Below are 23,829 nucleotides of genomic sequence, written 5' to 3'. Positions count from 1 at the left end.
AAATATAAGGTTTTCTTAATTTCCTGAAAAATGAACATTTTGGAGTTATGAGGTTTCCTTCCGACAGCAGAGATATTATACATTCAAGTGGTAGGCCTATATAACTAAAAAATACATCGCATGGATGCACCTGGGACGTATCCTCATTGATGTTTCCTGAGGTCAACAGGGTTTCGGGTCTACCAACATCGTACCCCTCACTCAGGCGACCCAGCCGGGTTGATCAAATCCCGACTTACGTCCCAGTAGCTACCCTCTATCAGTCCATCAGGGAATGAGCAAGGCCACACAATCCGTTGCTCCGGAACTACTCTGCTGGGACTGGGAGAACCAAATTCTGGCGCGTGGAAGGACTAGGCTCTGTGGGTTTACTCCTGTCTGGGCCCCTCCTACGTCTCACCAGGTCCACTCCTGCTCTAACCAGGTCCAGGACCTGTGCGTTGCACCATACTCCCAGCACCAGGCACTACATTCAGGAGTGGTGGATTATAATGGCCCTCCTAAAGGCCTCATCGAGGTTTGTTGGGCTTCCTCCTCACAGAGGACACAGGCTGAGGCGCTAACCTTCTCACCCGGGTGCTGTCTACATTCCGGCTGTCACCCGTCTCTCCGGTGGTCACCAGACTACACCAGACTGGTTGTCACATAGTATAGCGATGTATACAGTTATATAGTTAGGCCTATATATAACTCAGTTTATGAATTTACATTCATGTTATAACTTGAACGTGAATAGATAATTAATTCACCAGCCATTAGTTAATGAGTTATTAAAGGTAGGGTACGAGATATGTTTTGGATGAAACGTATCCCTTTCTCTCCAGCTAAAACAAACAGAAAATACATTTTCAGGTAGGGGACAAATCTTCAGCCAATCAGGAGAGAGTAGCCATTTATCAGCTTAATTTGTAATAGTGTTCCAGTTCCAATTTTGTCTGCATTTCTTTGTGTCATCACTTACAATTCCACTTGTTGAAGGCTATGTGTCCTGACTTCATTCTCTATCCTGATTGGATAAAATTGGCATTCCGACCTGAAAAAATGTTTTCTGTTTAATGTACTGAACAAACACTCTAGTCTGTATAGCAATGAGTACTATCACAATATAGAGCTTTTTAACACTTATTTTAACAAAAGGAAATCACTTACCCTACCATTAACGAGTTATTATACACTGCAAAGTCCAATTAAACATGTCTTCAGATGCACCCATGATGCAGTCTGTCATCAGGGTCTGAGGGGAGCGGGTGAGCAGAGCAAAAAAGAGTGTCTATGCTTTAAAAACATACACTGCTCTATTATATGGTCTTAGGTCGCCATCAAGTGGCCACACATTTGAATGACAGAAGGCGCCATGTGAATATATGATCACACATATTCATAGATTGGTTTCTTGTTTGCAAACATTGTGCAAATAACATTGAGAATGCACGCAACGCACAGGTCAGTGCTGGTTTCAGTTCATTCAACGTACCTCGTGTGTTGGCTGGTGACTATTATTCATAGAGTATATAAAAGGATAGAGACCATAGAGTATATGGGGGCTATTATTATGGAAGAGTTGGCTTGAAAGACTACACAACTGTAGTCCTTATGCATCCATTTCCGGTTCAGTGTCTGATATCTTCGTTTGATTGGCTCTGCGGCAGATTTGAGCCGGAAACACAGCGTCCTTGGATCGTGCGTAAAAGCAGGAATACACTTTTCTATCCAGTTCGTTGTTGAACTTTATCCTGATTTCAGGTAAAATTCCTCTTGTATTTCTGCTCGTTGTTGTTTCCACTTGTTACTGTAGCACATAATGATACATAGGCCTATTTAACAACACAATTAGATGCCTACTTAGTACTCAGCATAGTCTGCTAACGCTAGCTAGATCAGATTGTGATGATGAGATCGTGTGTTTGCATTACAACAACAAATGCAAACACAACAAACAAACAATAAATCGGTTGATGGTTAAATCATTTGAGAAGTTAAGATAACTAGAATGCACTGTTCCTGAAGAGACATTGTGGGCAGGGCTGGCAACTTTGAGGAAAAGGCAAGAGTGATACTTTAGGGACGGTGATTTTTATTTATTTATTATTATCATTATTATTATTATTTTGTGCCTTTTTAACATCTATTTAGAGGAATACAGACATCCAACCCTGGAAAAATATCCTAAAATATATGAACAACATTTTTATATGAAGAAATTAAAACAAATCCGCACACCATTTTATGCTCCCAATTATATATTTACTGAAGTGGTAACGTTTCGGGCAAGCTAGGGCTGCGGCCCTACCATAGAGTGGGCCCTACAATGAACTCCACCAGCTGGCTGCATATACTCCATATTTGGGCATGCCTTACAAATTACTCCATATGGGCATAAAAGGGATACAGACATACTATCTGGGTGGGGCATCATGGGCATGCATTTCCACGGGCCCCACGGGCACCGTTCTAGTTTCCTATGATGCACATATATGAACCTGAATATGGCTGGCATATATGCAGCATATATTCTACATAGGCTATATTTGCCATATATAGGCTACCGGTAATATATTGGCATGTATGTTCATTGTGGGGAGTTGGAAATCACCAGTGGTTCTCAAACCTTTAGCTGTCTATAATATGTTTTGCTTAAACTGCAAGAGAAAATGATAGCTAGCATATGATTCTGGATGATAATCTACCTTTTGAATAATAGTTAGTTAGTTAGTCCTTTTGCACTTCAGGGCGCGTAGAGCAATAATATAATTTCACCAAATGAGTAAAAAGTTGCAATTAGTGCCTCTTGAGCAGATTGTAAATTGTGCCATAACATCCAGTCCATTTGTAATGTCAATATGAAGAAATGTGCAAATACAGTCACTGTCCCCTCCTCTCTATCTCTCTCTCTCCCCCCCACTCTCTCTGACCCCCCTCTCTGTCTCCCCTCTCTCTCCCTCTCTCTGCCTATCACACATCCTGGTGTGAAATTTGACCGGACCAATATTCCTCAGTGTGTGCAATCTAAAAGCTCACAACGCCCCAAATACAGTATATCATTATTCATTATCATGACTATTAAAACAAAACCCAGAATAGTTCTGACTGAATGAACATGTTTATTATTTCAAATCCTATTTCCAGAACTAAAAACCCATGGGTGCTTTGTCACTTGTCAAGAAAATAAAATGGACAATAAAAATATAGTATAGCCTACCCTGATCCCTCGGGCCCCACCCCCAGTCAGTGACACGTTCACCCGAACGTCCTCTCAGCCAATAGGATCTGAACAACTGCTGTGTGTGTGTGTGTGTGTGTGTGTGTGTGTGTGTGTGTGTGTGTGTGTGTGTGTGTGTGTGTGTGTGTGTGTGTGTGTGTGTGTGTGTGTGTGTGTGTGTGTGTGTGTGTGTGTGCGCGCATGTGCATACCATACTTGTATCCTCGCCTCACTCTCTGTCTCTTTGGAACACTTTCTGTTCCAAAAGTGCCGTGTGAACCGGTCTGGAACGGATGACATCGTTATGTCATGTTGTACTATTGTTTTGTAGTCATCAGGCAGGAACAATCAAACTGAACTTCCTTGTCCCTCAAACCGGAAGAATAACAATGAAAGCTCTCGTAGCCTGTAGCTTTTATTGAGAAAAATCGGTTTGAGGGAAAAGGAAGTTCCGGAAGATTGATGACTACAAAACAATATTACAACATGATGTAGCGATCCCATTGACATATGGGATTTTCTGTCTACAAACAGCAGGAAACTCAGAGCACCTGTTTGAGCCAGAAAACCCCACACCACAGAAAATCTACTGAATGTAAAAAGTTCAGTTTTTTTGGTTGCAATTGAGCTCAGAAATTAAGAAAAATTACAATTTTTGTTTTTAATGTCACTTTAAATTCTGGCATGCATTGTTAACTACTTTCGTCATTTTATGTTGTTTATTATTATGCTGTTATATTGTTTTTATGAATGTAAAAAAATAATAATAATCGAATACATATCGATGTATCGGTGCTCCTTAACCCATTTAGACCTGAGAAGATTCTACAAATGACTTCTAAATCGTAACTTAACAGTTTTCTGAGAAAACTATACGTTTCTATGTCAAGGACCCCCAAAAAATGTATGTAATTGGCCACTGACACCCACCCACCCATCTAGATTTAGTCGACTACATATACATATTGTACGATTCTACTTGACTAAATCTACAGTTAATTGAGCAGTTGAGACAAATAACCATATAAGTCCATACTAACTATCCATAATGTATAAATCAGGGGTCAGAGCAAAAGGGCCTTTTCGGGGAGGTCAGAATACATTTTGGACTGGTTATTTGTATACACTGACACCACGGCACGTAATCAGCGCCTCAAACTGTGACTCCGCCCACCCCCTGGGGAAGTTGTGATTTGCGCTCGTTCACTGCAATGCAAATTGCGGCATTTTCAAAACAATATTGAGCAGTGTCAAGCTATCTAGTGTATTTTGCAGTTTCCCTGCTTGAAAGGGATGGTACAGACCATAAGGAGATTTTAACTGGGTTTCACTCATACAATGACCACACAGTTTCCTTCTTTTTACTCTTCTTTACTTTGTTTGTAGTTGAGTACAGTTGTACAGGCATGGGCATTGAGTAAGCAAGCAGGTGAAAAACCTTAAAGGGAAAATAAAAAACTAATGTAAGTATAATGCACATTAAATCAATACACATACTTTTCATATCTGTTTTAAACACCTGTAAATATCATTCTTACTTAATAGTGTCTCTTTATCAATTCATTTTAAATCAATTCATTTTTACTCAATTCGTTTTTAAGTTTTTAAACATAATAATCTCATGAAATGTAAATTAAATAAACTGAATTAATTCGTTTTTATCAATCAATAATCAATTCAAATGTATTTTAAACCAAATAATCATGTTCATTGTTCATGTCCAATTGGCCATCATGTTTCCTTTAACTTCAAGTCATCACAGACCACAACAAACAATAACAAGTGTCCATGAACTGGCATGCAACCGGGATGATCTGTAAACAAATAAACAGTTCTGTCTCACCGGCTGTCTCTCCAGCTTTTATATGGCTGCACCGTTCTGCTCTGATGTTTCAGTGTGTGTTGCTCCTGTTTGGATCCACACTGTTGTTCCTCATGGAGGTTTGTGTAGGATTCCTCTTTCTTCCTCTCTTCCTGTGTTTGGCCAACGCCCTACTCTCAGGTGCAGTGAATGCACTGACGCTGATTAGTCAGGCAATTGGGGAGTGATTGAGTGACAATCAGCTGAGTGTCAGTGGCAATGAGTGTCAGTCCAGATTTTATCCCTTTGCTCTCCATTTCTCCAAGTTGACTTCACAAGCAGAGTAGCGATTATCAAACGTATTTGCAATGCCATACGTTGAAAGATCTGTTGCCCGTGGACGCTACCTCCGCAAGTTAGATAGCATCGGCATAGATGTTTGTCCGTATGTGATTAAGGATTGGACCAAGTTGCATTGGCAGCCATAGAAAATTCTTACCCCAGGCTAAAACCGGATGTGACGTTTTTGGGCGTTCCTGTCTAGCTTTGTGTCAGTGTATACTTGTATGGAACGTGTACAGCACTTTGGTTGACCTGGTCATGTCAAATGTGCTATATAAATAAAGTTGAGTTGAGAGTTATTCTCTCAACTGCTCAATTAGTCGACTAAAATGTCGACTAATTGAGCGGTCTGCAGAAGACGCATGAACTCATGCGACCGGGATGGTCGCATGAAAAACCCTTCCCATTTTGACCTGAGATCAGATTCTAAAAAATGTCTTCTACATCCTGACAGTTTTCTGAAAAAGCTATGTTTCTATGTCAGTCGTTATTCGATTTTTCAAAAAATAGCAGACCTACACGCTCGTAGCGCGCCACTCGGTGGCGCGCTATGAGCTTGTAGATCTGCTATTTTTCAATAGTTAAAGCATAACATAATGCTAACACCAAAAGGGGTTCCCGCCCAGAATGGGTTAACACCCTCTGTTCCCTCAGTCAGTTTTACACTCAGCCTTTCATCTACAACTCACGTTACATCACAGTTCTTATTGTATTCCTTCATTCTAGACCAGCGTGTGGAGTCCAGCCTGCAGGTGGAGATGAGTTCTCCAGAACCAGCCTGTACTGAACCTGAAGACCTCCTGGACACCGGGACTGTTTCTACTCAATATGAACGTCAAGACCTTCTGGACACCGGCACTGTTTCTGTTAAACAGGAACCTGAAGACCTCCCGGACACCGGGACTGTTTCTATGGACACCGGGACGGTTTCTATTAAACTTTCACCTGTAGACCTCCCGGACACTGTAGACCTCCCGGACACCGGGACTGTTTCTATTAAACAGTCACCTGTAGACCTCCCGGACACCGGAACTGTTTCTATTAAACAGTCACCTGAAGAGCTCCCGGACACCAGGACGTCACCTGAAGAGCTCCCGGACACCAGTAAGTGTCATCCTCGCTCTCTGGGCCCTAAACGTCTTTGCTGTTTGTTTTTTTTTACTATTTTTTTCTTTTTTTTTTAATAGTTCAAATAACTGATCTACTTAAAGTACCAAAAGTACAAAGTGTTTATTATGCAGGTGCTAGAAGCTCACCATTTAAAAATGGTTATCAAAAAATTTGAAAATCAGACCCGTCTGAACTGAGTGGTGCTGCACTGTGCTTGTGCTGTAGTACTGTACAGTACACTGTACTGTGTGTGTGTGTGTGTGTGTGTGTGTGTGCGTGTGTGCGTGTGCGTGTGTGCGCACATTGATGATTTACTGCAAGCCCCTCTAGCTATCACAGCTCTAAAACAAGAATCACTGCATGTTTTTCATTTACATTTAGTCTTCTCTCTTTTACCTTTTTGCCTAGACTTCTTGCACCTCCCTGTGTGTGAAGAGGTTCCACCTGAACGTCAGAAGAGAAGCTCCCGTCTGGTCCAAGAGGAACCAGAGCCTCCACACATTAAAGAAGAACCGGAGGAGCTCCTTAAAAATCCAGAAGAGGCAGATGGGTCAACGTCGCCATTACTAGGAGTGAAAGGTGATGAAGATAACGGAGAGACAGAGCCTCGAGCAGGCACCTCAACTGAACACATGAAAACACAAGCTTATATAGAGTACTGGGTTCCATCTAGTGATGACCAGCTCCTCTCTTCACACTGTTCTGAATCTGACATCACTGAAGACAGTGATGAGTGGGAGGAGACCAGGGAAGGTCAGTCGGCTTCAAACACACTGAAATCACACAAGACACACAATGTGAAAGGACAAATCTTGTCTTTGAGCAACAAGCTGTCCCAGGACCTGAAATTCTCAAAACAAACTCACTCCATGAGGACTCAAATTTACAGCCGCTGTACTTGTACGGTTTGTGGCAGAGACATTAGGAAGAGTTATCTAAAAGCCCACATGTGTATCCATACAAGAGGAAAGCGCTTTGCGTGTACAGTTTGTGGCAAAAGCACAAACTTTATAAATGCACACATGCGTACTCATATAGTCTGTGGGCCAAAGCCGACATCGACACCTAAGATAACACCTCTGGTTGACAGCAGAAAACCTACCTATGAGTCCTTTAAGAGGACAGTTTGTGGGAAAGGCTTTAGTCAGATGTACAATCTAAAACATCACGTGGGTCATACAGGGGGAAACCCCTTTATGTGTACAGTTTGTGGCAAAGGCTTCATTTGGACGAATCATCTGAAATGGCACATGATGACTCATACACGACTAAAGCTCTTTAGTTGTTTGGATTGTGGCAAAGGCTTTACACAAATAAGCCATCTACAAGAACACATGAGTACTCATACAGTCAGGGGGGCAAAGTTGATGTTGCCACCTAAGATGCCATATCTGGTTAAAAGCAGCCAACCTATCCAGAGTTCGGTTCAGACTCGTACAGGGGAAAAACCCTTTAAGTGTACATTTTGTAGCAAATGCTTTAGCATGGAGTGTCGTCTAAAACGCCACATGAGGAATCACAGAGGACAAAAGCTCTTTAGTTGTTTGGATTGTGGCAAAGGCTTTACACAAACAAGGCATCTACAAGAACACATGAGTACTCATGCAGTCAGGGGGGCAAAGTTGATGTTGCCACCTAAGATACTATCTCTGGTTAAAAGCAGCCGACCTATCCAGAGTTCCGTTCAGACTTATACAGGGGAAAAACCCTTTATGTGTACAGTTTGTGGCAAAGGCTTCATTTGGAAGAATCATCTGAAACGGCACATGATGACTCATACACGACTAAAGCTCTTTAGTTGTTTGGGTTGTGGCGAAGGCTTTACTCAAGGAAAACTTCTACAAGAACACATGAGTACTCATATAGTCATGGGGCTACAGTTGATGTTGCCATCTAAAATACCACCTCTGGTTAAAAGCAGCCAACCTATCCAGAGTTCCATTGAAACTCATACAGGGGAAAAACCCTATATCTGTACAATTTGTGGAAAAGGCTTTAGTAAGATCTGTAATGTAAAACTTCACATGGGGAGTCATACAGGTGAAAAGACCTTTACGTGTATAGCTTGTGGCAAAGGCTTTATTTGGGAGTGTCATCTTAAACAGCACATGCTGACTCATACAGGGCAAAACCTCCTTAGTTGTTTGGATTGTGGCAAAGGCTTTACACAAGCAAGACATCTACAAAAACACATGAGTACTCATACAGGACAAAAACCCTTAATGTGTACATTTTGTGGCAAATGCTTTATTTTGAAGTGTCGTCTAAAACGACACATGATGACTCATATAGGACAAAAGCTCTTAAGTTGTTCTAATTGTGGCAAAGGCTTTACAGAAACCAGTCTATTACAAGAACACATGATTACTCATATAGTCAGTGGGCCACAGCCGATATCGTCATCTGAACTAACACCTCTGGTTAAAAGCAGCCAACCTATCCAGAATTCTGTTCGGACTCATACAGGGGAAAGACCCTTTATCTGTACATTTTGTGGGACGGACTTTAGTATGAAGTGTCGTTTAAAACGACACATGATGACTCATATAGGACAAAAGCTCTTTCGTTGTTCAGATTGTGGCAAAGGCTTTACAGAAACCAGTCTATTACAAGAACACATGAGTACTCATATAGTCAGTGGGCCACAGCCGATGTCGTCACCTGAGATAACACATCTGGTTAAAAGCAGCCAACCTATCCAGAGTTCTGTTCAGACTCGTACAGGGGGACAACAGCACATGATTACTCATACAGGACAAAAGCCCTTTAGTTGTTTGGATTGTGGCGAAGGCTTTACACAAACCAGTCATCTAAAAGAACATATGAGTACTCATATAGTCAGTGGGCCACAGCCGATATCGACACCTAAGATAACACCTTTGGTTAAAAGCAGCCAACCTTTCCAGAATTCAGTTCAGACTACAGGGGAAAAACCCTTTATGTGTACCTTTTGTGTCGAATGCTTTATTATGAAGTGTGATCTAAAACGGCACATGATGACTCATATAGGACAAAAGCTCTTTCGTTGTTCAGATTGTGGCAAAGGCTTTACAGAAACCAGTCTCATACAAGAACACATGAGTACTCATATAGTCAGTGGGCCACAGCCAATGTCGTCAACTGAGATAACACATCTGGTTAAAAGCAGCCAACCTATCCAGAGTTCTGTTCAGACTCATACAGGGGGACAACAGCACATGATTACTCATACAGGACAGAAACCCTTTAGTTGTTTGGATTGTGGCAAAGGCTTTACACAAACCAGTCTTCTACAAGCACACATGAGTACTCATATAGTCAGTGGGCCACAGCTGATGTCGACACCTAAGATAACACCTCTGGTTAAAAGCAGCCAACCTATCCAGAGTTCCACCTTGACTCATACAGGGGAACAACAGCACATGATTACTCATACAGTACAAAAGCCCTTTAGTTGTTTGGATTGTGGCAAAGGTTTTACACAAACCAGTCATCTAAAAGAACACATGATTACTCATACAATACAAAAGCCCTTTAGTTGTTTGGATTGTGGCAAAGGCTTTACACAAACCAGTCATCTAAGAGAACACATGGTTACTCATAGTCAGGGGGCCACAGCTGATGTTGCCACCAAAGATGCCACCTCTGGTTAAGATAACACCTGTGGTTAACAGCAGACAACCTACCTATGAGTCCGTTTGGACTCATACAGGGGCAAAGCCCTTTACGAGTACTCTCATAGACACATTGTCAAAGCTAAACCGGCAAATGGCGACTCACAAAGGGTAAAATCTGTTTAGTTGTTTGGATTTTGTCAAGGGCTTTACACAAACAAGGCATCTACAAGAACACATGAGTGTTCTTTTCAGGGGGCCACAGCTGATTGGCCATTAGGACATTGTATCATTATATCCTTAAAACTGGTAAAACCAGCAACATAGCCGCCGTGTGAATATGTTGAATTGAGTCTCTGCTGGTCATCACATTATCGGCTCAGGAATGGAACAAAAACAAAACTCTGAATGCAAGGCTTCATGGGGTGTGTAATTGATTGTAATTGGATGAACTACTCCTTTTAAAACTATTACTACTGGGAACAAGGGAGTATGTGTTATTTTTTGTACAGCCTTGCATATGTTTTACATTGTACTGTAACTGGTCTGCAAAAAAGCTAGCATATGTTTTACATTGTGCCGTTACCTTAACTGGTCTGTAACATACAGGGGGCTAAACAATGCTTAATGTTCTGTAAGGATTAGTTGTGTTTGGATCACACTTAGAACTCATATCCAAGTTAAAGCATGTCTATCCATTTCACCATGTTTTCTGTCTGTCTTGTTAACCTTTTTCACAAGGGCCTGCATTAGTGTTAATTTCGTCAACTAAAACTGAAGAACAACCTTTGTCTACTAGCTTTTTTCACTGATAAACTAAATAAAGAGTTGTTTTTGTACTACTGATGGCTTTATTTTGCTCTCGCTTCAAGTTCATTCAACAAGCCAAAGCCGGCGTCAAAACCGATAAACAAAACAGAACAGCAATCAGAATAAACCAATCAACATAATACAAATAAAATGCACATTAACAAAATGATGATTTGCCTCATTGGCTGCATGGGGAATAAAGGGAATGAATGAAGTGAGGAAACCCATAAAGAGTTTTCCACGATTGAAAAAGAAAAACCCCAACAACAATCGATTAATTAAACTCATAAACAAATATAACATACAACTTAAATCCTGTCAGAGAACTTAAAATACTGGGTTGGTAACCAAATGGACCCTTATTAGATATTTAACTCTTGACAGTGTAAAACACAGTTTACACTTGAGAGTGAAAATGTTGTTAAATATTTACATTACTTAATTTAGTAGAAGTCTACACAATTAGAGAATGTAAATAATTGTTATTTTGATCAATGTTTGCCAAAAGCAAGGAATTGTAGACAAAATCTTATCCAACAACAACAAAATTCTTTAGTTTTGCGACTGAGAAGCTAAATCTCAAATTAAATGGTGGTCCGTGGGTGTGGCTCAAATTCCGAATAAATAATGGGCCTTGACATGAAAAAGGTTGAAAACCACTGTTGTAGGCTACACAAGTGGAATACCAAACAACTCGCCCCTTTACCAACTCGCCCCTTTACCAACTTGCCCCGGGCGTACAGCCGGCGGAACAGCGCAGCCTGGTATTCCTGAAGTAATCTAAGTAAATTATACTACTTAAACGGTTAAACCTAACCTTATTCCTAACCTTAACCTCAGTAAAACTATGCCTAAACCTAACCCTATTCCTAAACTTAACCCCAGTAAAACTATGCCTAACCCTAAACTTATTTCTAACCTTATTCTCAGTAAAACAAAATAAAGAATACAAGAACCGCTGCACCGAGCTGTCGGCGTGATGTTGGTGGAAAAAAGCTGGGGCGAGATGGAATTGGGGCGACCGTACCTGTTACCCACAAGAGTAGGCCTATCCCTCAACAAACTGTATCAAGGCAGTTCACGGAGGTGCATATGAGGTTAACTCTGTGTATTGATATACATTATTATTAGTTATTAAATACACTTCAAAGTCCAAACAACAGCCAGTCTTCAGATGTGTTTCCCCGGTTGGTGGAACCGGTCTGTCATCAAGTTCTGCATAGAGAGGGGAGAGGGGGTCAGCAGAGCTCCATTGTATGGTATTTGGTCGCCATCTAGTGGCCAAACACTTGATTGACAGAAAACCTCAATTTCATTCACCATGAGGCACCATGTGCTATACAGTAGGCTATATATAATTCTGCCAAGTAAGTAATAATATGAATTCAGGCAGAATGATGTCTTTAGGCTAACCAGCATGGACCCTCTTGTAAACAAGTGTAATGCTTTATGGTGTCATCCACTCACAGTTAACAGTTTTTGTTCTCACATTTGTATTCAACTGTACCCATTCTGCAAACTGTTAATACATTTTTTCAATCAATCAAAATGAATTATACTTATTCAGGGATATTCCGTTACAGACAGTAGGCCTACTCTCGTGGTGAATCCAGTGGATGGTTCCTGCCTGGGGCTTTTCCAAGTCCAGATATGGAAGAGTTGGCATGAAAGACTACACAGCTGTAGTCCTTTCCACTTCGTTTGATTGGCTCTGCCGCACACGTCATCAAAAAGCGTCATCATCGTGTGTAAATCAATAAAGGACTTTTGGAGTGGAGTGGAGTGCTCGTTCTATCCTGTTCATTGTTGAACTTTATCCTGATTTCAGGTGAAAGTCCTCTCGTATTTGTCCTCGTTGGTGTTTTCACTGGTTACAGTAGCACGTCATGCTGCACAGCCTGGCTGTGGATACATATTTAACAATATAAGACAAGACATACTTTGTAGAATTGTAGCATAGTGTGCTAACGCTAGTCCTCACAAGCGTCATGGTCGGAACCTCAACTTATTTTATGCACTTTCTGTATTTACGACCCTTACGTCTACATAAACGTTCAGATGTTAAATATGAAGTGCTCACCCCAGAGCCACGGATGATTCACAAGTCCTCGGGTGGGTATAAGTACCTGCATCTTCTTTATTGTTCAATGAAAAAGCATTTTAATCAGATCGGCGGCCATTCGCCTCATAGTTATAATGTATCAGGGAGTGCAATACATCTCCCTACCGATAGGGGCGGTAGTTGAAAGCATATGGCGGAAACGTTGATAAAATGGACAGCCATCGGATTTAAAATGCTTTTTATTGAACAATAAGGAAGATACGGGTACTTATACCCACCCGAGGACTTATGTAACATCCGTGGCTCTGGGGTGAGATCTTATTAGAAATCTGAACGTTTTATGTAGATGTAAGCATTGTAAATTGAGACAGTGCGCAAAACAGGTTGAACTTGTGTCATGACTGTCATGATATGAGAGTCATGTTTCAGGGCTATAAGCTAGATCAATGTGCTTGTGTGTTGTGGGATTGATTGAATACCAGTACTTAATAATGCGACAAGAAAAAAGCAATAATAGGCCTACAATGCTAAAAGGATTGAACCCAGGGTTTCCATTTGGGTTTCTGTCTGAGTGTTCAATTCATAGAAAACAGAAAACGTAGCCTATATAAAACAGTTGTTTTAGTACAGTGGTTCTCAAACTGTTTAATTTCGAGGACCCCCATAAATCTTGGTTCCATGTTAGCCCCTCTCGGAACCCTCTGTAAAGTTGGTTTACACTACACTTTACATAGGGTCCCTTCCCATTTGTCCCAAGCTAAATGGTATACAGACGGACTTACGTTCGGAAACGTCCGTGCTGCGCTGTTTGAGTGGTGGTGATATGTTTCAAAAGAAGCATAGGAGCTATAGGAGACAACGGAAACCTCAACGAAAAGTATTTTTGTTTGACCGTTTTGGCAGCTCTGAAATTCTCTCTTCCTTCCTTCCTTATTGACATCCCATTGTACCGCCTCCAGCACCGGAACTGGCTAGCTGCGACAGAGTAGATCAGAGGCAGGAACGTAGGGACGCGCAGCTAGCCAGTGTCGGTGCGGGAGGCGGTACAATGGGAAGTCAATAAGCAAGTCAAGGAAGGAAGGAAGAGAGAATTTCAGAGCTGCCAAAACGGTAAAAAAAAAATACTTAACGGTTTCTGCGCCAAAGGAAAATTTGTTGAGGTTTCCCTTGTCTCCTATAGCAGACGTATGCTTCTTTTGAAACTATAAGCTTACACTACAGACCTGTAATGGTCCATGTGTACACTCTCAGAGTTACTTGCAGACCTGCAAGGGTCCATGTGTACACTCTCAGAGTTACTTACAGACCTGCAAGGGTCCATTTTGTTCCATTTGAACACTCAGAGTTGGTGCCATGTGTAGTTGTGTGCACTCAGAGTTCCAGACCTGTAAGGGTCCATTTGGTTCCATGGGCCCTACCATTTGTGGGTCGCAGACACATTTTGTATGGGTCCCTTCATGTTTCATTTCCTACATTTTGTTTTGAATATTTCCAAATATAAAAAAGAAAAAAATCACCAGCTTGGGTCCTGCAAACGACTCATTTCTGTTTTGGGTCCTAAGCTAAAAGGTTTTGGAACCAGAACGTGCTTAAAGGGCCACTTCACCCTTTTGAAAACCAAACAAGAAAAAAACATTATGTTAATAGCGTTTAGAAGATTTAGAAGACTTTCTTGGGTTTCCTTTGTGTGTGCAGTATTAATTCAAAGGATAGAGACTGAACCGGAGCGACAGCAATCCAGTCAAACACCCAGACAACATCATTCATCTGGCCAGAGGGTGCACATTTCCAATTGTGCTACTGTTATCTACTACAAATACTATTAACATTGAGTGTTTTTCAGATGCCTCGCAAAAAAGGATCTTGGCGACGGCTGAACATGCTGGCGCGGTGGGCTGCAACGAAAAGTCCCAACAAAGGCAACGATTCTGCAGGTAAAAAATACTGCAGCGGTTCTGCTGGTAGGGCTGTCACAATACGCTCTATGCACAGAATACATTTTGTAGAGAAACTGGGCCCCTTCCAAACTGGGCCCCTTCCAAACTTGTTACCGATGATACTATACAAGGCTCTGTTGCATTCTGGTCAAACAGGGTCAGGGTGCTGCCATTGTGCATGTTGGCTCACTGGAAACACTGCTACGTCACCAGTGGGTTCTTGAGTCGGTTGCAAATGGCCCTGTGTGTGTGTGGATATGGCAGATCTACAAGCTATATGTGTCGTATAAAGTTACAAAGTGTGAAGTTAATGCACGTTATACGTCCTATCTTCCATGTGCAACTTTAGTTTACAAAGCCTAATCATTTTAAAATTAAGTTTCAATGTTCAACGACAGAAACACAATTAACCCATTTAGACCAGGAATGCGTCTGTGTCACATTAGCGTTTAACCGCTTGACCATTATTTTATACTTTAGCTGCTGAAAATAGCAGATCTACAAGCTCATAGTGCCGTGCTGTGAGCTAGTAGATCTGCTACGTTTGAAAAATTGTGAAAACGTATGCAAATCTTGAATATTTATTCTTTGACAGTGAACTTTTTAAATTCATATCTTTGTTCCAGAGGGGGTCCCTGGAACAACATATGTTCACATGGAGGTCGGCGGGCAAATAAATGTTATTTTTGGGGTCCTTGACATGAAATAGTTTGTGGGGTGGGGGGGCTGGGTGTGCCATTTGCTGCGCATGCGCCCGGCAGGCAATGTGTTGTTAATGTTACAATGTACTAGTCATATTGTTAAGATATCTAAATATATGTGTTTGTATACTGTTTGTGCTCAAGTAATGTCACTTCACTGGTGACTCAGATCAGATCTTTAAGGTCTCATATTGGCTGGCCCATAGTCACATTCCTTAGGAATACCTTGGTTAGCCATTCGCTAAGTCCCTCCCCAACCCGTCCTTGTTAGCAACGGTTACTAAGAGAGGAGACTTGACAAGAGACACGCCCATTACGCTACATTGGTGTGTTGGTGAATTAGAATGTTGCATTTGATATAACACGTTTATTTGTATTTGCTGGATGGGAAAAATTCTAACGTTTTAATTTTCCTTTACATTTAGTCTTCTCTCTTTTACCTTTTTGCCTAGACTCCTTGCACCGCCCTGCGTGTGAAGAGGTTCCACCTGAACAGCATGAGAGAAGTCCCAGTCTGGTCCAGGAGGAACCAGAGTCTCCACACATTCAAGATGAACTGGAGCTACTCCAAAGGTCCCAGGAGGCAGAGGGGTCAACATTAGGCATGCGATTCACTTTGATTCACGATAAGATTCGAATATGATCGAATCATGATACGATTTGTTTTGGTCATTTCTTTAAATATCTCAAGCGAAAGCTGCGTGTTTGCATTGACTTTGTATGTAATCGCGTCGCTCAAACAAAAACCGAAAACAAATCAGGTTTGAATGCACCTTATCTCCTTGGACTGCCAGTCTGAACGGCCGGGAAGTCTTCTCTTGATGCACTGTAATGTCGGCAACACAGCTGCAGCCATACTAGTATATACTGTAGCTATACTAGTTAAATTCTAAATTAATTGCATTTTCATAGTGCTTTTCAAAGTACTCAAAGCACTTTACAATGGTCCAATCATTCATACATTGGGAGGTGAAGCGGCAAACACCAATGGTGGCGACTCATTGGAGGCAATGTAGGGTTCAATGTCTTGCCCACGAACACTTCGACATGTGGACAGGGGGAGCCAGGAATTGAACCGCCGACCCACGGATCTCTGGACGACAACATGCTCTAGTTAAATTGTGTAAAAAACAAAAGTGTAAAGTCACACATTGTGACTTTACAGTCACACAAATGTATCCTAATATAAATAAAGATCATCTAAGCATATATAGCTTGCTGCTTGGCAGAAATTAAAAATTATAATTTAAATAAATGCTGGCTTCCTTGCTCAGATTTCTGGAGGTGTACAGTAGCTCCAGACTCTATATAGCATTCGGAGATTGTGGAGTTGTTGATTGTTATTCTTGCTATGCGAGAATAACACTTGTGGAATAAGCCAGCTTATTCTAGCATTTATTTAGCGTACATGGACAGCATATGGCCATGTGCCATGTGTCACACAAGCTTTTCAATGAATTGTTTGCGAGAGGTGAGAGAGTTAAGTTGTGCTAGACCTCTAGTGACACAAATAGCAGATCTACAAGCTCACAACGATGCCACACATGGTGAGCTTGTAGATATTTGTTACTTTTGTATTAGTGTTATTATATATCTTGAATTAAATTGTTTTATTTTCACCTTGTGTTGCTCCTTTCAACAGGACATGTACAGTTTGATTTGATTTCGTGGTATAATTAATGTAAGGTATTTCTACTGGTGATTTCCACAGAGCACCACAGGGAGAGGTCTACAATATCTAGAAAGATGGCCTCCAAAAGTCATTCAACGCTGTCAGAGGAACAGCCAGAGACGGACCAGGGACGTGGACCGGTCGATGCAAAGATGCAGCCCGTAGTAAAGTTGTACAGTATGTAGTGATTTATTTACTGTGGTATAAACATGTAGTACAGTTGTACATGATAGGTATGTAGTGTTTTGTTTACTGTGGTTTAAACCTGTAGTAAAGTTGGAATACAAGAACGTAAGACTCAAAACCCTCTCACTCCGGGTGTGATATGCTGCTTAACGGAACACAATCGGGTCTTCTGATCATGTATTATGATTCTTCTGACTACACATACATCATGTCTTAATATGAGCGAATAGGGGAAGAATATAAACGTCACGTGATTATTATTATTGTTTTTGTAACACAATTCACCCGGTGCCAATGCCAATGCTGTAATCCTGGGCGCTACTCTCCCTCTGCCAACCTGGGGAGAGCTGCAAACCGAGCTCATGTATCCTTCAATTCATGGGGAATTTTCTCTTTTGCCTAGACTTCTTTCACCTCCTTGTGTTCAAAGAGGTTCCACCTGAACAGCATGAGAGAAGTCCCTGTCTGGTCCAGGAGGAAGCAGAGCCTCCACACATCAAAGAGGAACAGGAGGAGCTACTGCAAAGATCCCAGGAGGCAGATGGGTCAACATTGACATTAGTGAAAGGTGAAGGTAAGAACTAAGATGAGAGAACATATTACTCCAGTTTTAGCGTCTCTACATTGGCTCCAGGTTGTTTTTAGACTTAATTTATTGATAAGATTCTCTTGTTTATAAAGCTCTCAATGGTCTTGCACCTTCCTACCTCCATGACTGCCTGCCTAGATATGTCCCAAACTGCCCCCTTAGGTTCTCCACTGCTGGCCTGCTCGAAGTGCCTAAAAATGGCAACTAAAAAACACGGTGAAGCATCGTTCTGCTTCTACGGGCCAGCAGCCTCTGTAGACATTTTTAAAGTACAGCTCAAGACCTACTAATTCACTCTTGCTTTTAGTTGCGTTTTTAAAAATCCCTGTTTTGGGACTGATCGAGGGTAGCTACTGGGACGTAAGTTGAGACTTGATCACCCAGGCTGGGTCAGCTGAGTGAGGGGTATGATGTTCGACAGACCCGGAACACTGATGACCTCGGGATACATCACTGAGGATACGTACATCCATCCAATTAAATGTTTTTTCTTTTTCGTATTAGTATTATCAATGTCATGACGTGAAAGTCACGTCTTTGCATTGACTTTGTATATAATGGCGTCGCTCAAACACAACAATCCAAAAAAATCCTGTCTGAACGCACCTTATCTTTTACTGATCTTGATACACTAATGTCAGCAACACAGCTGCAGCTAGTTAAATTCAAAAGGCATGTGCTAGATAAGAGTGCCAATGGGCAAGCATTTACTATTCTTCAGACTACACATACATCGTGTCCTAGAATGAACCAATAGGGAAAGTGGATCAGCATCACATGATTCTTTGTGTGACCCCGCAAAAACTTGGATGTGTGTCTCAAAGAATGATTATTGCCAGAATTGAAGAAAGTTTAGAATAGTTGGCAGTCCCCTTTTCATTTTTCAATTACCTGCATTACAATACTCTTGATAAAACATGTATTATTTGCTGGATGGGAAAATATCAAACATTTATTTTTCATTTTTATCTTCTCTCTTATCTTTTGCCTAGGCTCCTTGCATGAGAGAAGTCCCAGTCTGGTCCAGGAGGAAGCAGAGCCTCCACACATTCATGAGGAACAGGAGGAGCTACTTAAAAGACCAGAGAAGGGTGATAGGTCAACACAGACATTACTAGCAGTGAAAAGTGAAGGGGATGTTGAATATAGAGAAATAGAGCCTCGAGCCGGGACCTCAAATGAACACATGAAAACACAAGCTTACAAAGAGCACTGGGTTTCATCACAGCCCACTAGTGATGACCAGCTCCTCGCTCCTCTCTCACACGGTTCTGAATCTGACACTGAAGACAGTGGTGAGTGGGAGGAGACCGGGGAAGGTCAGTCGGCTTTAAACGCACCTAACAAATCCTCAAGACAAACTCGCTCCATGAGGACTCGTACAGCAAAAAAAGAAAAGTCCTTTATTTGTAAAGTTTGCGGCCAAGACTGTATTAGCCAGAGTAGTCTGAAACTACACATGCAGACCCATACAGGGGAGAAGCCCTTCACGTGTATGGTTTGTGGCAAAGGCTTAAGGTATAAGAGTTCTCTGAAACTACACATGTGCATACATACAGGGGAAATGCCCTTTAAATGTACGGTGTGTGGCAGAGGCTGTAGTAGCAAAAGTCACCTGGAGCAACACAAGGTGACTCATACAGAGGAAAAATACTATACGTGTACAGTTTGTGGCAAAGCCTGCACAAATCTAAAATCACATATGAGGACCCATACAGGGGAGAAGCCGTTCACTTGTACAGTTTGTGGCAAAGCTTGTACTCATCTAAAATCCCATATGAGGACCCATACAGGGGAGAAGCCATTCACTTGCACCGTTTGTGGCAAAAGCTGTACTAATCTAAATTCACATATGAGGACCCATACAGGGGAGAAGCAGAAGAGAAAGCCCTTTACGTGTACAATTTGTGGCAAAGCTGTGAGTCAGAAAAGTCATCTAAAAGCACACATGTGTACACATACAGGGGAAATGCAACACAGAACTTCTACAGTGGAAAAACCCTATACATGTACAGTTTGTGGCAAAGGTTGTACTAATCCAATAATACACATGAGGACCCATACAGGGGAGAAACCATTTACTTGTACAGTTTGTGGCAAAGGCTGTTATAATCTGAAATCGCACATGAGGTCCCATACAGGAGAGAAACCATGTACTTGTACAGTTTGTGGCAAAGGCTGTTATAATCTGAAATCGCACATGAGGACCCATACAGGGGAGAAGCCCTTTACATGTATAGTTTGTGGCAAAGGTTTTAGTGAGAAGAGTTCTGTAAAAACACACATGTATACACATACAGGGGAAAAGCCCTTAAAGTGTACAGTCTGTGGCAGAGGCTGCAGTTGCCAGAGTCTTCTGGAGAAACACATGAGGACTCATACAGGTGAAAAACCCGAAAAAACCTTTATTTGTACAGTTTGTGGCAAAGAATTTAGTGAAAAGCGTGCAATGGAACAACACATGAGGACTCATACAGGTGAAAAACCCTTTAGTTGTACAGTTTGTGGAAAAGGCTTTATTGGTCGGCGTTATCTCAGAAGACACATGGTGACTCATACTGGGGAGAAATCATTGGCAAAGTCACAAGAAAAATCCTTTACTTGTACAGTGTGTGGCAAAGTCCTCAAGTATAATCTTAAATTACACATGATGACTCACACTGGGGAAAAACCCTTTAGTTGTACAGTGTGTGGAAAAGTCTTTAGAAGACAGTGTCATGTTAACAGACACATGATGACTCATACAGGTGAAAAACCCTTTAGTTGTAAAGTTTGTGGAATAGGCTTTATTGGTCGGCGTTATCTCAGAAGACACATGGTGACTCATACTGGGGAGAAATCATTGGCAAAGTCACCAGAAAAATCCCTTACTTGTACAGTGTGTGGCAAAGTCCTCAAGTATAATCTTAAATTACACATGATGACTCACACTGGGGAAAAACCCTTTAGTTGTACAGTGTGTGGAAAAGTCTTTAGAAGACAGTGTCATGTTAAAAGACACATGATGACTCATATACTGGTGTGGCAAAGTCCTCAAGAGTAATTCTAAAGCACACATGACTCATACTGGGGAAAACCCTTTACTTGTACTGTTTATGTAGACCTAGCACTATGCATATAGTGTATGCATAGTTTCATTACATAGATATTCCACTGTTAGACGGATGCTAGGTTCTTAGCTTACGATTCTTGATGACTTATGTATTACCATGTGTTCTTGCTTACTGTAAATCACTCTGTATTAAGAACATTTGCTAAATGCCTAAATTGTAAAGGCTTTAGTCGACATCGTCATGTTAAAGAGACAGAGACAGGCAGACTGCCCTGTGAGTACAAAGCCATCGACGGTCACATTATTATTATTATAATTTTATATTATCGTTTTTTTATGGCCGATTTCGATGCGCTACCGATTATATCGTGCATCCCTACTTGGAATCACCTACTGTATGCACAGCCAATTAGCATATTCACTTGTCATTCTACTAGAGGTTAAAAATCTAGTTAGAAAAAGGTAAAAAGTGTAAAATAAAAACAAAACGGCTTCCCATCATGCACCTGTAACCCAGCATGCCTTGCACTGCGTTGACGTGCGTGTCACGTGATCGGCTATAGCCGTTCGGAAGAAGGAAACACAGGAGTGCAGTTTCTGTTTGTGGGCTGTTTTCAAAGGCCGTTTTCTCTGAATGTAGGCATCATTTCTGATGTTATGCAGTGTCGAGGTTACAATATTAACGCTTCTGAAGAGAAATAGATTTTGTTAAGACGGAGGGAGTGACTAATGGCCGTCCCAATTGTAATATCAGATACTTGTGAAATTATGTTGGTGAGTGAACATCTGTCTTTAGTTAAGATGTAATTGTTAGAATAAAACTGTACAAACTGACTTTCACTTGTAACTGAGTATTTCTATATTGTATTCTATATTATGTATTCTATAAGTAAAAAGTAAGTAAGAAATTGCTTGTGGCTAAAATCCGCTGTAGAATTCTCACTAATTTGCCTGCAGGCGGATTACGGTCTGGAGAGGCTCAATTGTATGCCCATTTCCTACACCAGAGAAATGGTGTGGCCAATCGGGACACGGTATGCAATATGGGCGGGCTTTGGTACAGTGACGTTAAACGCTTGAGACCTTTGACTGACAGTAGCTCTAACCAATTGCGTCAAAGTACACGACAGTGTACACGACAGTGTGATTTGAGTCTGGCTTATTAGCCAGGCTAATGTTATGGACACCTGGCGACCAGACGTACAATGATTCACTGATAACAGTTGCTTCAATCTCCTCCACAGTGTTATATAATGACACCAATAGAGCGTCGCAGTCCCGCCCCCTACCAGAGCCCAGGAAATGATTCCCCGTTAATTTTCCTCATAGACGTTTCAAAAAGTATTTATTTTTAAAGACCTTCTAAGCCTCGGAAAAAGCCAACTCATGTTGTGACAAATCATGACAATAAACACGTTTTGGGCCGATCAAATTATAAAAACAAAAGGGCAGGGTACAAAAGTTTGATATTTTTCTTCTTTCTAATCATTTGATCGGCCCAAAACATTGTGTTTATTGTCATGATTTTCACAACAAGAGTTGGCTTTGTCCGATGCTTACAGGGTCTTTAAATAAATGCTTTTTGAAACATCTATGGGGGAAATGAATGGGGAATTCTCTTCTGGGCCTGTCGTCGTCATGGAAGGGGATGGGACTGCGACGCTCTATTCCCCATCTGTATAATAATAGTACATTTTCAGACACGCCCTTCCTTCCTGTACGAACCCATTTTATGACAGATTCAGTAGCGCAGCTTGAAATCTGTTTAGAGATTACACATAAGACAAACGGTATGATGTGTTTGAAATGCTTTTTATTATCACTACAATGACGGCAAGAGGAACAGGAACAATAAGCAGTAGAACACTTCAGACTAAACACGAGATTCTATAGTGCAGTGCTTCTCAACGTTGGCTTAGATCTGTAAAGCTCAATTCCAATACACAAAATCGCAGCCACATGCTCAGCCAAACTCGCTCACTCCCTGTGTTACGGTGAAACTGGTTACCAGCGGAAATAATGTAGACATAATCATGTAGACGTAACATCCGAACGTAATGTTTATTAGCAGAGTTCAACCTTTTCAACGTTGCATATTGAAAGACCTGCAAAGTTATGTGTAGTCCACGAGATGGTTGCATATGCGTATTGGAATTTGGCTTGGGTCCATTTGGTTCCGTTTGCACACTCTCAGAGTCGCAGACCCGTAAGGGTCCATTTGGACCTCTAGTGGTCCCCGGACCCTAAATTGAGAAACAGTGCTATAGCGAATGTATTTACTCTGAACCTAAGGAGCAAGTGACAGAATATGTATGACATCATCAAGAAGTGACCGTTGCGATGCCACTTGACATCAGAAAAGGGTCATCGGGCGTTGGCGGGGCTTAGTTGTAGGCATCCTTCTCAGTCTGTGATTGGCTGGCGGGCAGTGTAGGAGGAGTCACTACAGGCTGGACAGGGTCCGCCCCCAGCTCAGCTGAAACAAAGAATACAATAAATCTTTAGGGTTGAGTAGTTCAGAGTACACTAGAGTAGTTCCATGGCAGTCGATCGTTGAATTTGAGATGGTGTAGATATCCCGTCAGTGGCAGTCGATGTGTTAAGAGCCATACCTGTCTGTGTGCTGGTGGTGAGTTTAGGAGCCAGGTCATTCCAGAAGGAACACTGCTGCTGCCGTAGACCCTGGAGCTGTCGGAGCTCAGGCTCCACCTCCTTGTAGAGGGGCGGGGCGGGAGGGGGCGGGACCGCGGACCAGAGGGGCAGGCCTGGTGCCGG

At 41.7% G+C, this 23,829-nt stretch overlaps 1 protein-coding gene and 2 long non-coding RNA genes across 3 annotated transcripts in view; 2 read left to right on the top strand and 1 right to left on the bottom strand.

Annotated features, from left to right (window-relative positions):
* The first annotated feature begins 1,665 nt into the window (after positions 1-1,665).
* Positions 1,666-10,884, top strand: LOC306924241. The gene is made up of 3 exons (XR_013790142.1): positions 1,666-1,743; positions 6,069-6,446; positions 6,861-10,884. It is a non-coding gene; the product is annotated as an uncharacterized lncRNA (long non-coding RNA).
* Positions 10,885-12,598: 1,714 nt separating this feature from the next.
* On the top strand, positions 12,599-21,870 carry LOC306924445. The gene is made up of 6 exons (XR_013790161.1): positions 12,599-12,683; positions 14,761-14,851; positions 16,008-16,157; positions 17,267-17,404; positions 17,817-17,987; positions 18,995-21,870. It is a non-coding gene; the product is annotated as an uncharacterized lncRNA (long non-coding RNA).
* Positions 21,871-23,438: 1,568 nt separating this feature from the next.
* The window catches only part of tg (thyroglobulin), a gene marked incomplete at both ends in the record, with an annotated part of 55,521 nt that continues 55,130 nt past the window's right edge, over positions 23,439-23,829 (bottom strand). Inside the window, 2 exons of the mRNA XM_079503859.1 lie at positions 23,439-23,530; positions 23,667-23,829. The exon at positions 23,667-23,829 is cut by the window's right edge and continues 37 nt beyond it. Of these exons, the coding sequence (XP_079359985.1) occupies positions 23,439-23,530; positions 23,667-23,829 (255 nt within the window). The remainder of the gene's footprint in view (positions 23,531-23,666) is intronic.

The sequence above is a fragment of the Electrona antarctica genome (genome assembly GCF_951216825.1).
Source record: "Electrona antarctica genome assembly, chromosome: 6".
NCBI classification, from domain to species: Eukaryota; Metazoa; Chordata; class Actinopteri; order Myctophiformes; family Myctophidae; genus Electrona; species Electrona antarctica.
The sequence above is the reverse complement of the archived record's forward strand: the minus strand, read 5'-3'. Positions and strand labels throughout refer to the sequence as shown.